Source organism: Hemiscyllium ocellatum, chromosome 4 (assembly GCF_020745735.1).
Source record: "Hemiscyllium ocellatum isolate sHemOce1 chromosome 4, sHemOce1.pat.X.cur, whole genome shotgun sequence".
Taxonomy (NCBI): domain Eukaryota; kingdom Metazoa; phylum Chordata; class Chondrichthyes; order Orectolobiformes; family Hemiscylliidae; genus Hemiscyllium; species Hemiscyllium ocellatum.
Genome location: NC_083404.1, coordinates 29,911,214 through 29,927,205, shown reverse-complemented (window position 1 = coordinate 29,927,205; position 15,992 = coordinate 29,911,214). Strand labels below are relative to the sequence as shown.

The window sequence follows — 15,992 nt, the reverse complement described above, 5'->3', positions numbered from 1 at the left end:
AGGAGAGATCCTAGAGGCTAGCATGCATCAGATACCAATTTCCACAAATGTGGGGTGATGTGACTGGTACCCATGAACTGTGGCTTGAAATGCTGGTGCCAACATGGAAGTCCTTTGGAACAAGGAGTGACCTGATGTTGCCAAGTGTTCTGATTTCCATGTTGCAATTTCTGGACATCTAGCTAGGCAGGAAGCTGACAATTAATGTGGAGATTTAGTCCATAAACAAAGTGTTTAAAAAGTTATAATCCCCCTTATTTAGCAATTGCTGCTGCCTCGTGAGAAACTCTCCTCACCACTCGTCGAATACTTAAAAGATGGAGCAAGATGCTACCAAGGTTAAGATGAGCCTCACTAGACTTCTCTTATGATTCAAATCTCCTCAATGCCTACATTGCTCAGACCTCTTTAAGTTTCCACTGATAAATTCTAGCCCCACCCCAGGGCTTGAATACTCCTGTGTGGTGCTGAGGGAATGCCATGCTTTAGAGTTGCTGTTAATGTGAAAAATTAAACCCAATCCCCTCTCTTCTTACACGAACAAGTTAAAGAAGACAAGAATTTAAATTTATATATTATCTTGCACATCCTAAAGGTGTCCCAAGATGCTCTACAGTTGATTAATTAATGCTTATGTGTAGTCACTGTTATAATGTAGGAAATGTGCCACATGGAACTTATAGCAATAAGATAATAATTGCTCAACCAACATGCCAAAAAAAATGAGCTAATAAATATTAGCCAGGATGGAAGGAGAACTCCCTTCCACTTCTTATATGTCATCTTTTACATACACCTGAGAAGTCTCTTGGAGAAATATATAGGTCACACTGCTTTAATGTGCATTTCATCAACACAAGTTCGCTGTCACACGATTGACGACTGGGGACACTGTTTCTAAAGCACAACCTTTTAAAACGTGTGTTGGATGTATCGCAATCACATCACCAACACTTCAAGCGCTGTTTCTATAGCCTAATTTTGTTATAACACAAGAATGCAACCATTGCCTTATAGAAGAGCTGACTGTACCTGACAATTCAGCATGTCCTCAGTGCTGCACTGATGTTTCGGTCACACTTGTGTTATAAGTAATCTAAGTTGTTTTGGCCACCATGTCTACGAACATTTGATCTTCATGAAATATCTGACGAGTGCAAATTGGTAACATGGTTTCCTCCGTAGCAGGAGTAATTCCTTGGGTATTAAATGTGCCAAATTTTCAAAAGATCTGAAAGTCCTTGATAAGTGCAGCTTTCTCTTCCATAGTGGGTTCTGATATTACAGCTGCCATCATCTTGCACATATTATATCATTGTCATGAGTTAGGGCATTTTGTAACTTAAGCTTGTTTACAAACGATGTCAGGTCCAGAGTGAAAAAAAATCAATCTTTATATTATTGCATTAATTATTTATCAGACCAATGGAATTCTGCATAACCTTTTGAAGGTGTTGGAAACACAACCATTTGAAGGACAAGGTGGTGACTTGTTTCCTCGCACTGTGCATTGAAGTTTCTTGCCAATTACTTTACAAGAATATCAAACCACACAAAAATGCATGAAATCTGTATGTTTCTTGGCATCCTTACCCATCTTATTTTTTCATTCTTGTATCAGTTGTGAGTGTCACTGGCAAGATAGCACTTGTTGTCCATCCCTAATTACCCTTGAACTGAGTGGCTTGCTCAGCCATTTCAGAGGGCAACTAAGAATCCATAGCATTTCTATGGATGTGGAGTTACATGCAGGCCAGACCACTTAAGGACAACAGGTTTCTTTCCCTAAAGGGCCAGATGGGATTTTATGACAATCATTACATGGTTGCTCTTAAGCTAGCTTTTAATTCCAAATATTAGTGATTTCAAATTTCTTCATGGCTGGAGGCAAAGGGTGTTTGTATGACTGGAGACCAGTATTAAGTGGCGTACCTTATTGATTGTGATGTACATAAACAATATAGATGAGAGTATGGGAGGGGCAGGGGATGATGAGTAAGTTTGCTGATGACAAGAAGATTGTCCAAGCGGCCAATAGTGAGGAAGAAGGTCTTCAGATGACAGGAGGATTTAGATAGATTGATCAGATGGGCAGCTCAATGACAGGTGGATTTAACCCTTGTAAGTGTAAGGTGATGCAGTTTGGCAAAAGTAATAGACAAGGGAATACTCAATTTATGGAAGGACACTAGGAAGATCAGAGAAACAGAGGGATCTTAAGGTTCTTGTCCACAGATCCCTGATGCATGCAGGACAGGTTAACAAGTTAGTTAGGGTGACATAAGGGATAATTGCTTTTACTGGTTGAGGCATAGATAGTAAAAGCAGGGAGGTTATGCTGGAGCTGTACAGGACTTTGGTTAGGCTACAGCTGGAGTACTGTTTGCAGTCCTGGTCACCTCTCAAGAGGAAAAAATGTGATTGTACCCAAGGAGGAGTTTCTGAGGAACAAGGAGATGTTGCCTTGGATGGAGCATCTTAGCTGTGAAGAGAGGTTGGATAAGCTTAGGTCGTTTTCTTTGGAGCAGAGAAGGTTGAGAGGGACCTGTTAGAGATGCATAAGATTATAAGTGGCATGGTTAGGGTGGATAGGTGGATAGCTATTCGTCAAAGTTGAAGGGTCAACAATGGAGTGGCATAATTTTAAGTTGAAAGGCAGGAGGTTTAGGTGGGACTTGAGGAAAGATTTTTTTTCACTCAGAGGGTGATAGAGGTCTGCAATGCACTGCCAGAGAGGATAGTTGAGGAAGAAAATAAACCTGGATGAGCACTTGAAATGTCATAATAATCATGGGCTCAATGCTGGAAGGTGAGACACGCTCAGATTTCATGTATGTTTAACTTGATGGGTCAAAGGGCCTCTTCTGTGCAATATGATTCTATGTTATGTCATGTATGAATGACTGGCAAATGGTGCAGTAATTCCTGTGCATCCAGTCAGACAGTGTTCATCTCAGCGTCTGAAGACAAAAGAAAATCATATTCTGATGATAACTCAATAAAAATCATCCCAAAGAGGTTATGTAAGGCCGGAATAGGATTAGGCTGTTTTGGCCCCTCAGGTCTGCTCCACCATTCAACAGATTAAGGCTGATCCATGTTACAGGTATATTAGGCATCAAAGCCCCAAGAAACAAATGGACATAAGAATGGGCTGCCAATTCACTACCTTCTCTTTAACATGATTTCTTAAACAGGATACATTCCTCCCCACCAGATTGTCTTTGAGTGCTTAAACGTGGAGCCACTTAGCTATCTGATTAACATTTGTAAAAGGAAAGATTCAGTGGGAATAATTTTGAATTCTTGTGAAAGTGTATGACTGGCAGTAGCCAACAGCTTACCAAAATCAAAATTAGCCTCCTTGCTTTTATTGCACTCTTATTTCAGTTTACTGAGCATTCATTGTTAAATTGGGCTGGCAAAACAGTCTTGTTTAATTTCACAATTTCTTCTTTGGGTTAACTAAATATTCATTTCTCACTTGAAGTATGCTCGAGCGAAAAAAAAACTGACTGAGTGATTTCTTCCCCCAAATTTTGCCATAAATTGGGAACAAAACTGCCAAATCTGAAATGCTCCTAGCATTTAAACTTTATCTTTTACTTGAGGCTTGGAGCCTCTTGAGATCAACTTAAATTTTACAGATTAATGTGATTCTAAAATACAATGTGATTTTAACATGAATCACCCACTTGAGCACTTGCAGTTGCTACATTAATGGAGACACAATTTAACTCTATCTAATATCTGCAGTTCAGAAAATAGACCAGAAAAGAACCTGATACAGAATAAAAGGACCAGCATATCTGATAGACACCTGAGCTTTGCTTCAAATAATTGCTTACTTTTATGGGACTTGTCGGACGGGGGTGGGGGTGGGGGGGGGGGGGGGGGGGGTGGGGGGGGGGGAGGTGGAGGGAGGTGTTTGCTGGAGGCTCACTGATACATCCGATCATACAAAAACAAAGAGCACCAAAAGATCAGCTGTCATAAACCTAGGCTTGCTGCCAAAACATAGATGCAACACACTATGGGTCCTACTCATCTATCAGCTTCTCTATCTCCAGGAAAGCTGACAAGAGCATTCAAATCAGAAAAACAACAAAAACACAGGGAAATTCCTTTCTAATTCCTGATAGTAGCCAAGTAAGTTTCAGGAAACTATGGTGACTGGGATGTCTGTAGTACTAAACTTCCAAACTCAATTCCTGATGAAGGGCTTATGCTTGAAACGTCGAATTCTCTATTCCTGAGATGCTGCCTGGCCTGCTGTGCTTTGACCAGCAACACATTTGCAGCTGTGATCTCCAGCATCTGCAGACCTCATTTTTTACTTCCAAACTCAATTGTCAGCTTTATGTTCTTTTTCAGCCTTGACTCAATTCGTGTCTGTCTTCCCTCTGAGTCAAGTGGCTGTGGGATTGTGGGTTCAAGCCATGCTAGTTCTGAAGAGTGCTGCATTCCTCGAAGTAGCATCTTTCAGAAGAAACATTAAAGTGAGACCAAATCTAACCCCTCAAATAATTGTAAATGATTATGTAACACTGTTCAAAAAGAAAGAGGAACATCTTTCTGGTAGTTTGACCAATATCTATCCCTCAGATAAATTTTCTGATAATACAGCAGTGACTACATTTTCCTTATGTGGATATGGAGAACTTAGGCCATCTCAAAATTATGAAAGGCATTTAGATTTAAACAGTTCTTTGAATTATGTCAGCCAACTTTAGAAACTTGTCCATCTTCCATTGGAATGTTTGCAACAAACCTGCACTGAAAAGTCCAGTCAACATTTCTCTAATTCTATTTCCCCGTTTTTCTCATTTCTTTACCTGACGCTGCTGATTCTTGTTGAGATTCATGTTTGCTGGTAGACAATTCCATTCCTGATGAAGGGCTCTGGCCCGAAACGTCGAATTTACTGTTCCTTGGATGCTGCCTAACCTGCTGTGCTTTAACCAGCAACACATTTTCAGCTCTGATCTCCAGCATCTGCAGACCTCACTTTTTACTCGACAATTTACAAGTGACCAGTTTTCCCATGCAGGCATGTCCTATCCACCTTCCAGCAAGTGTAACTGTTCTTTTCTTCCTAGTTATAGGAAGCACTGCAGCACTAGCTTTGAACAATGAAAAGGATTTGAACCTGGGATTTTCATTTTTTGCATGAGCTATATAAGATACTGAAGAGTGCCTTTACCTACTAGCTTGCTCAGATATCAATAATCCAAAAAAAAGTCTTGCAAAAAAAGTCCTGTCAACATTTTGCATTGTAAATTCTGAGAGCCATATTTAAATACCATCGTTGAGCATTGACAATTAATGACAATGCTCTAGTGCAGTCCTGACAGAATGCTGTACTGCCAGAGATGCTGTCTTTCAGATGAAATGTAGCTTTAAAAACTTAAGGGATTGTTTGTTACTTTGGTCAAAACATGAGGGCGGGCAATCAAAAATAAGCAGCTGCTTACATACAAGCAGATTTCAGGGTGACATGAACTTTGTAAACTTATTAAGGATAGAATAGAAGGACATCTCAAAAATGATGAATAATCAATAGTCAGCATGGACCTCAAAAGAGAATATCTTGCTGAAACAATTTTATTGCATTAATTGGGATAGTAACAGGAAGCGTAAATTAGTGGTAACTTAGCAGATTCTAGTGAGTTTTGAGAAGATTTGTAGCTCGGGTTGAGGTTCTGGATGTAGGTTTCTCGCTGAGCTGGAAGGTTCATTTTCAGACGTTCACAAACCAGGAGCTCCCCTCAGACCCATAGTCTCACTATCTGGAACACCAGCTTACAGATTGGCCAAGGAGCGACACCAAAAACTTAAACATTTAGTAGAAGACTCAAGCCACTCCATCCACTCCACCCAAGAATTCCTGAAGACCATCAACGACACCAAGAAAGAAGAAGATGAAATAATGGTCTCCTTCGATGTAACAGTCCTGTTCACATCAATCAACATCAACCTGGCCAAGAAAACGCTGACTACACTATTAGAAGACCCAAAGACACATGCACCAAACACCATCAACTTCATCAGCAAGGACAGTATCATCAAGCTAGTGGACCTTTGCCTTATCACCCACTTCACCTTCAACAACCAAACCTACAGACAAACCAACAGAACACCCATGGGATCTCTGATATCAGGGTTCGTAGCAGATACAGTAATGCAGAGACTCAAACAAACAGCTCTGCCAACCATTCCTCCCAAACTTTGGGTCTGCTACGTGGATGACACCTTTGTCATCACTAAACAAAACAAATTAGAGGAAACCTTCAAGACCATCAATAATATCCTAACAGACATAAAATTCACTAAAGAGGAGGAAAGCAACAACAAACATCTAGAAATGGATGCGAGTGTGAGACCAATGCAGGATCTGCTGAAGAAAGTTCCAGTTGTACTCAAGTCCAGCCTATAAGTCAGGATAGAAGAGTTGGAAATTAAGGAAATAATCAAAAACATGAGTCCTAAAGAATGGATTTGCAACATGGCAGAAGTTAAAAAAAACCTAGGAAACTGAAAACATAGATAAAAAGGATTTGAATAAAGCTTTCAAGAGATAGTGTTACTTAACACTAACCTCTGAAGAAATTTTGTCACAATCTGTCCAAGCATGGGTCTTTGTGAAGTATGATCACTGTCACGTGAAGCTGGGTGAATGCAGCAGTTTTCTAGCCACATTGTGAACAGCATTGGTTATGTATACCATTTGGTATTTCCACTAGTACAGTAACAATGCAGACAGCACGAGGTAATCTGTGATCGTCCTGAAGTGGAAGCCAGCAGATGAGCTGCTAGTCCATGGATTTGGAGACAAAATGGAAGATATCATCATAGATCTTGGCCAAAATTTGGTGAGACTGCTAGAGAGAGCTAACCATGAACCTGAAGATGGACTAGACAAAGGTGCAATTGATGAAGCCTGAAATCAAGTATATAGATCATGTACAGATCCTGACAAGGTGAGAACTGTAGCAGAGATGCAATGACCAACAAATGTGAAAGTAGAGCAATGATTTGTTAGATTTGGGAACGATTTTGCAAAGTGCTTGCCTAATCAGTCTTCTGTGCATGAAATCTGACTTAATCTAAAACTCTCAATGAAACATATTCCAAGTACATTTCAATATAATCTGTAAGAAGAAACAAACATAATTTACAGGACACATCTTTTTAGCAGTTAGTTTAAGTTGTCATACCTGAAGTGGATTGGTTGGAGTCAGTGTTGACTGGATGCCCTGTCCTGGGGAGTGACTTTGTTTTTGAGGGGATGATGCCTGCTGTCCAGGTAGTTGATGGTTCTGTTGGTGCTGTTGCTGTCCTTGTTGCTGATGTTGCTGCTGTTGCTGTTGTAGCTGCTGAAGATGTTGAAGTTGCTGTATTTGGGAATTCAGGGATGAGGTAGCTGTAATAAGCAAAGGCAGCCATGTCAAATGTAATATTTAAATGGCTAAAATTAATCTTATAGTATCATAACTATTGTCAGTTTTCTCTCATTCCCTCTTGAAACTGTTACCTCTTGCCTTTGGACCACAGTTTCATGGACATTGACAAAACTCAATTGTTTTAGCTATGCACTCACTGCATTCATAAGAATGTTGACACTGACTAATATGAGGCTACTCTGCACTGAGAAGCACTGCAGCAAAGTTCAATGCTATCTTCATCCAATAGTAATTAGCTGTAGGATCCCCTGGCTAATTTTACCATCTCTGTTTCATGAGAACTAAAACCAACTTGAATGTTCTTACCACGATGCTGGCTAAGATCAGCTACGTCAGGATAGATTTTGTGGTTTTGTGAAATAAAAAAACAGGAGATGCTGGAAATACTCAGCAGATCTGGCAACATCCCCAAAACAGAGTTAATGTCTGATGTTGATCTTCCATTAAATATGCTGAGCGCCTGCATTTTTCCCAGCATTTTTTTAGATTTCAGATTTCCAGTGTCCCTTGTATTTTATGTTGTTTTCATATTTCATTGTTTGGAGGTCAATTTTTGAGAGATGATGAAGATGGTCATAGAGTTGTACAGCATGGAAACAGATGCTTCAGTCCAATTTGTTCATGCTGACCAGATATTCTTAACTGATCGAGCACCATTTGCCAACATTTGGCCCATATCCCTCTAAACATTTCCTTTGATGTACCCATCTAGATACCTTTTAAATGTTGTAATTGTACCAGTCTCCACCACTTCGTCAGTTGCCAATATCAGGGATGGACAAATATGCAGTTAAAAACACATTCTAATACACACAATCACAAATGGCCAATATGCAATAACATGCAGGAATACATTCATGTACAATGATAAAAATACATTAATATCCCATGTAAGTGATATGTTAATATAAAAATGTGATATATTAATCTACAGTAAACAATATGCTTATATACATGATAGAGTTATTGAACCAGAGCTGCCATTACCTCAAAATGGAATTTAATATAGAAAAAGAAGAATTTTTCTAAAAGTTGTTGGCATTTGTATAGCAACTCCAACACTTACATGGTTTGTGTGCATTTAAGGAAACCACCTATATTGGACAAATGGCTGTAACCAACTTGAAATGTGCAAATTCTAAATGTTCCACATAAACTGTATTAACCAGGTCAACTACTCAGTCACTCTGCAGCTGTTATTGTGATTAGATGCCACCAAATGTGAAAATAACTCACCCCCACTACTAGTATTGATGGGAAGCACTTCTCCAAAGTAGTACCAAGCATTCAGAGGCAGCCTCATAAATTCTCCTCTTTCATTAAAAGTTTGCTTTGATCATCAGAAGCATTCATACAACTAAATGCATTTGACACAATTTATGAAAATAAGCTGTAAAACATAAACCTGGGAATGATTTTACGTTGAAGCTTCCAAGTAGGACTTTAATATTGAACTTCCTTCAATTTCACTGTTTTCTCATTGAAAGATATGTTTCTTGATGTTTAAAAGATGAAAGCACTTTAAAAAGCTTCTAGAACCACTGCCACAGCTTCAAGTCATCTGGTTGGCTTGCTGAGATCTTTGAACTCTAACTGAATATTAATAGTTAAATACAGAGGAACCTCAATTATCCAGCATTCGATTATCTGAATTTTGGATTATCTGAGCAAGATTGCAAGGTCCGATGCTTGGATAAACTGCATTATCCGTCATTCGATTATCTGAACATTTGATTATCCAAACAAAATACTTCCCGCCCATGTCATTCGGATTATCGAGGTTCCTCTATACTCAGTGTATGTTTGAAAAATTATATAAATTCAAAAATATATTTTGATTATGCATTTGTCTACTGCCATTTTTCTTTGCAAGTATTGTTAAATTTAATTTTAATATGGCCTCATTTCAACTATTAGACATGCCATTGTATACAGGGAAAATGACATCTGCTTAATTGCAGCCACAGTAATCCCTCAGATTACTTCAAATCACTTCACAGTTTACATAGATGCATAGGTAAAATATAGAGTAAAAAAGCACATTTGTAAGTTTACAAAGAGCTCAGATATTATCTCCTTTCTTTGGCTATTCTAAATTTCTCATGGACAAGATATTTTATAGCAAACGCGATGGCTGGCATCACAATTGGTTAAAATATCCATCATGGAGTTATGTGGGCAAGAGCTCAAAACAGAAACGTTTGTATTGTCCATTTAGGCCCACCATCTCCACTTTCTAATTTGTTAGTGTGGCTTGGCATTTTGCATGATATTTTTGGAGACAGGAGCTAATTCAATCTGATTGTTCTAAATGAAATTAAAGCCCTTAAACATGGACTTTCTCCTTGTCTCACTTTTTCAATGATGTCACTTACAGAAAATGTATTTTGCATTCAAGATTAATTGCAAATCAAATATAAACAGTTGAAGTAGGAGTAGAAGAAGGCCATTTGGCCCTTCAAGTATTTAATAAAATCAAGACTAATCTGTTTGTGTTTCAAATTCTACTTTCAAATGTCCCACCCAAAGACCTCAGTTTCCATTGCCTATTGAGAATCGATCTCCTTTTACCTTAATATTCAATGACATTTCTTTTACTGCCATCTGAGACAGACATTTGCAAAATCAAACAATCACTGAGAGAAAACAAAAATTCTCCTCATCTCTACCCTAAACATGTGACTCCTAATTTTAAAAGTTCTGGACTCAACCACAAGAGTAAACATGCTTTCCACATTGTCAGCATCATTCAGGATCTTATAAAGTTCAATCAAATCACTCCTTGTTCTCTGAATTACAATGAAAACAAGCAGAGTTTACAATCTTACCCAATTAGCCAACCTGCTCATCCTAAGTGTCAATCTGGCAAACCTCCTGTTAACATCCTCAATGCATTTATATTCTTCCTTAACTTAGGAAGCTAAAATTGTCAGAGAATTCAAGATGTCGTCTTATAACTGAATCATAACATCGTCTTTTTTTTATTCCTCTCGCTACAAAGGTTAGCATTCCAATAGACTTCCTGTTTATATGTTCTACCTGCATACTCATATCTTGTGACTCATAAACTATAACATCTAGATTCTTCTGCATCTCAAAATTCTGCAGTCATTGTCCATTAAAGTCATACTCTACTTTTTCATTCCTCTCCCAAAGTGAACAACTTCACAATTTCCCACATTATTGTTCATTTCCCACATGATAGTCCAATTGCCAGATTCTTGCCCAATCACAATTTTTTCTGTCTGCATCTTGCAACAAATTCACAACATACATTCCTACCTACTTCAGTGTACTCTGCAAATTTAGTCACCATACTTTCAATCCCTTATCTAAGTTGTTGATATAAATTCTAAAAAGTTGAGGACCCAGCATAGAAACCTGCAGAACCCTACTTAGCGCATTGTGCCAAGCTGAAGCAGACACATTTATGCATACTCTATTTGCTACCACTAAGCCAATGTTCAACACATGTTACTCCCTAATCTATGAACATAAACTTTGCACATTAATCATTTATTTGGAACCTTATAAAATGTTTTTTTAGTAATCTAAGTCTAATGCATGTTAGTCTTGCCTTTACTCAAATTGCATGTTACTCTTTCAAAGAGTGCGAATAAATTGGTAAAACATTTCCCTTGCTCAAAAGCATGCTAACTCTTTCGATTATCTTAAGTTTTCCCAGTGACCAATTTAAATATCTTTAAAGATTGATTCTAACAGTTTCCCCATGACAGATGTCAAGTAAACTGGTCTATATTTCCTGTTTTCTGCCTCCCTCCCACCTTGAAAAGAGGGATTATAGTTGCTATTTTCCAGTCTACTGGAGGTTCAATCACTGAGGGTAGGTAGCACCATTCTCGCTGCAGGGGCCCCTGTGTACACACCATGCTGTGTACAATGTTTGTTGAATAATGTCTGGTGATCTATCTTTCCAGAACCTTTTGAGAATCTAATGAATTTTGGAAAATTAACACCAACATATATAGAATCTCATGAGACACCTCTTTTAGACTCAGGATGAAGTTCTTCAGAACTTATCGACCCTCATTAATTAGAGCAGCCTGACTAAAATCTACATTAAGGTGAGGAGTGAGGTGGAGGAAGGGGTGCAGGAAGAATATCTCAGAATTCAAATTTATGATTATAATTGCTTTCAGTTTGTGGTTTGTTCTGCATGAAGTTCCATACAAATGAAAGCTGTTTCATTTGTGTAAGACTTCCCTTTATCCACTCTGAAATTTTGGTCTCACAAAATTTAATACTACTTTCAAGAAAAACAAAGTTAATTATTCCTTCCTCGCTTTTATCCTTTCTTTTGAGTACTATGTATCTTTAAAAAAGTAGAAAAAACAGGCAAATTAAATTAGACCAAAGTTGCCTTGAAAATAAGGATGATGGCATAATTATCATCCATACTGGTCTTTATTCAAACCTGAGTGAATAATTTGTCCACTGACCCCTAATCCATCTTTAGAGTTACACGAGTTAATCCCAAAATGTGAAGTCTATTCAGTCTGATCAGTCCATTTAGGAAGAAATCCGTGTCCTGTTTGAGGGTTCAATATATTCACATTTTATCATTTATCCATGTGCTACCTATGTCATTATGCTCTTCAACGGATGAGTTATTAAAAAGATTTTTTGAATGTTTTTACTGAGATAGCACTTACTGCACTAGATGGCACTCTATTCCATAAATTAATGACGATACAAGTCAAGGGAATTTTTAAGCTCAAAGCAGAAATTTCTGAAAATATTCAGCATTTGTGGAAGAATAAAAATTCATCAAATGGGAAAAAGTTAAGAGATGTAATAGGTTTTGACTAAGGATAGAGGTATGGGCGACTGCAGATTTTCCTTTCTGCTGTGATTCCATTTTGCCAGTGGCAGGAAAGCTAGCAGACAGCCTGCCCATTTCGAGCCAAACCGAGCCAGTTAAGTAACCAATTAAGGTCCTCTCTCTGTCTCCGCTGGCATTTTAACAATGGCATGACGGCCATCTGTTGCATGGGTAGATCACCAAATACTATTCAACAAACTTTGTACACAGCATGGTTTTGGACATTTTGGCTCATTTGGGAGCCCCTGCAGCGAGGATGGTGCTACCTGTCCTCAGTGATTGAACCTCCTCCCCTTCACTGCGGCCTGCCTGTTTGATCCCACGATAAACCCAGAGCCTACTTTCCCGATTGTGACGGCTGAATCATCCTTCTCTAAATGCAGCCCCAATAGTTGCCATTGACCTGACTGGAACACAGGCCCTGCAGCAGCCACTTAATTGGCAATAAAACTGACCTTCCTTCCTGTGCCCAATCCCTCGCTCAGCACACCTTTTGGATCTGACGATGGAACTCCTGTTGCCTTTGAAAAATATTAATACCTCTGATATTATAAATGCCAGTATTTTTCACTTATCTTTCACACACATATTTCTACAATATCTAATGTGCTCTATAATTGTCCTATGGAGAAGCTGTATCGTCAGTATTTAGTGAACCACAATATCAAGATTTTTTTAAAGTAACCCACCTTGCTTAACTGACAGCCTTTTGTTTAGTATTAGTACATCTATAGGTACACAGAACAAACAGCTTCCCTTTGGCAAACCTTTCTTTGCTGTTCGCAGAGAAATTGAAAACTGATATGAACTGCTTCAAGACTAGCCATCATGACAATTGGTCATAAACCCCATATATGAAGAATGATGCATCCATTATTTTCCCCTTGCTCCCACAAAATGATTTGCCTTCTTCTTGAAACTGCATTGTTTCAAAAATTTAACCTGATTAATTTGTTTGATTGCCATCTAGAGATATTGGAATTCTTTCCATTTATCACTAAGATGGTCTAAAAGAGAGATCTATCTCAATTTGAAACAAAATTGCTGGAGATCACAGCGGGTCAAGCAGCATCCATGGAGAGACAGCAAGCTTGCTCTCCTTCCATGGATGCTGCCTTTCCTGCTGTGACCTCCAGCATTTTTTGTTTTCAGTACAGATTCCAGCATCTGCAGTAATTTGCTCCTATCTCAATTTCAGCTCATGTTAAGACTGATAAAATTAAAGTTGCTGAATTTCTGTTGGAATTCTCCTTATTCTTGCTGATTCTTGTGGCAAATCAGCAAAATTCCCCTGGGAAATAGCCATTTCCAATCTTCCTCCAGCGATCAGGTCACATTCAGCTGAGGTCACAGCAGGATATTGGTACAACCTTTGCAGTAATTAAGGATCACAAAGTTGAAGTTCTCTGCAGGCTTATTGTGGAGTGCAGCCAGATGAATATAAGAAGGTAGCAATGAGAGAATTGAGTTACAAGGAAAGGCTTCTAAAGCAACATGGGGAGTTCTCCAAGTGTCCTTATCAAATATGCATTAATTGCAACAAGTCACGTTACTTATTTAGAGCCTTCATTGAAATAATACATCCTAAGGAACTTCACAAGAGCATTATCAAAATTTGACATCAAATCACAGCATTGTTTTCAACAAATTCAAACCATAAGTTTTTCCAGTACTAAGATGAGCACACTTCGATGAGTGGATATTAATACACTTTATTGAACATAAGTATATACCAGGGATGGTAAAAGAGAACATCTCTGGAACCTTGCCAATTGAAGTTCCAGTTCCCTCTGATTTGATGTCACTATGACAAAGCTCCTAATATACACACACTGTTATTTTTAGAGTAAAGGTACAGTTAAAACCTCTCTCCATTTGCCCCAATGTTGTTTCTTTTTTCTTTGCAGGATTTGGTTTCTACTTGCTTTATTCTTATTTTTACTTTTAGACAGCAGCTGTTTATCATTCTGCCATTCACATTCCTTACCCCACATCTTTTCTTTCTTGTTTGTTACATTAACCACTCCATTGGCCATTCTCAATCAACTTTTTCATCATTTAATCTGTCATGCGTTCCACCTGATCACAGACCTCCTTTTTTCCCACACATTTCCATCTTTCGTTTGCTTAAAGCTTGTGACGTTATTAACAACGTTCCCCAATTATGATGATTGGTTGCTGGCCTAGAATGTTTACCTGCGCATAGATGCTACATGATCTGCTGAATATTTCCAGTATTTTTTGCTTTTATTTCAGACCTTCAGCATCCATTGTATATGTGCTCTTGTAGTGATATAGCAAGGCAAGAAACTATAAGTAAAAAAGGAACTTTAAAGGAACATCTTATAGAGGGAAAGAGGGAAAAAGCTTTAGGAATGAATTCTAGAAGGTCAGGCATTAGCAGCTGAAGGCACAGTACGGTTGAAGGTGATTAAAATTGGGAATGCTCAAAGGACAGTAACTGGAAGATGACAAATACTGTTAACTGGAGGAGATTGCAGACTTGAGGAGGAGTGAGACTGTGGAGAGATTTGAAAACAAGGATGAGAATTTTAGAATCAAGGCATACTTTACTAGGAACCAATGTAGGTCATCACGCACAGGGGCAATGGCTGGCATACCATTCAACCATTTCAGAACAGTATTGGACACAAGGCATCCTCAATCCAGAGACACAGCCTAAGAAGAGAGATGGGCATATGGAACTTGTTGGGATTTAAGACATGGGCAGTAGAGTTTTGCAGGACCTGAAGTTTATGGAGGGTAGAATAGGAGGCCAGCCAGGTGTGTGGTGGAACTGTCATCTCTAGGGTTTACAATGGCATGGATGAGAATTTTGGCTGGAAATGGAATCAGTGGCTGGAAACTGGAATTTGTGCTGGGCCCAAAAAGCATTTGAGGTCTGGCAGCCCACATGAGGTGACAAACAACACTAAAATTTCAAATCAATGACCTTTCATCAGAACTAAAATAGTTTATAAATTTGGTTTAAAGCAAGTGGAGAGGTTAAAAAATGAGGGGGAGAAAGGTCAATGATAGGATAGAAGGCTGAAGACATTAAATTACAAAAGGGGGAGATAAAGGGAAATGAAGTTAAGAAACCAAAGATCTGTCTGAAGGAGAGGTTAGTGAAGGGAGAATCATTACCAAAAGCTGTTGTTCAGAAATAAAACCATAATAGTACAAAACCAAATGGGGACTAAAATTGTGGAAATCAATGTTGAGTCCAGAGGCTATAAAATCTCCAATCAAAATTGAGGTGCTGTTTCTTGAGCTAATGTTAGAAGATACCGGATCAGTATAACAGGCTGAATACAGAAAAATTAGTGCGAGAGTGAAGTTGAGAATTAAATACAAGCTACATTTTATGGCATTGTCTAAAATAAATTAAACTTAGTGGCATTTAACACACTGAGAAGGTTGTCATTCTGTTTAGCCACTACTGAACAATGCAGCTAATTTTGAGAAGTATTGTTACAGGTACTGATAGTACTGTGCTGTTTCACAAATAGATATACTTCCTTCAATCATTCTCTTGATACAACACTGCACTTTCATGTCTCCTGAGGACACTGTAATATTGCTATACCTGGGAAGTTAGTCTGTGAAGTTGGTTTGTCATTACGAACTTCAAGAACAAATCTTTCACATTGCCATTCTTCATTGAGAGTCTAGGCAATGAATGT

General features: G+C 38.5%; 1 protein-coding gene across 1 annotated transcript in view; it reads right to left on the bottom strand.

The window, feature by feature from the left end:
- pou6f2 (POU class 6 homeobox 2) overlaps positions 1-15,992 on the bottom strand; it is a 541,627-nt gene that overhangs the window by 173,269 nt on the left and 352,366 nt on the right. The window contains exon 5 of the mRNA XM_060824196.1: positions 7,218-7,423. Within this exon, the coding sequence (XP_060680179.1) occupies positions 7,218-7,423 (206 nt within the window). The remainder of the gene's footprint in view (positions 1-7,217; positions 7,424-15,992) is intronic.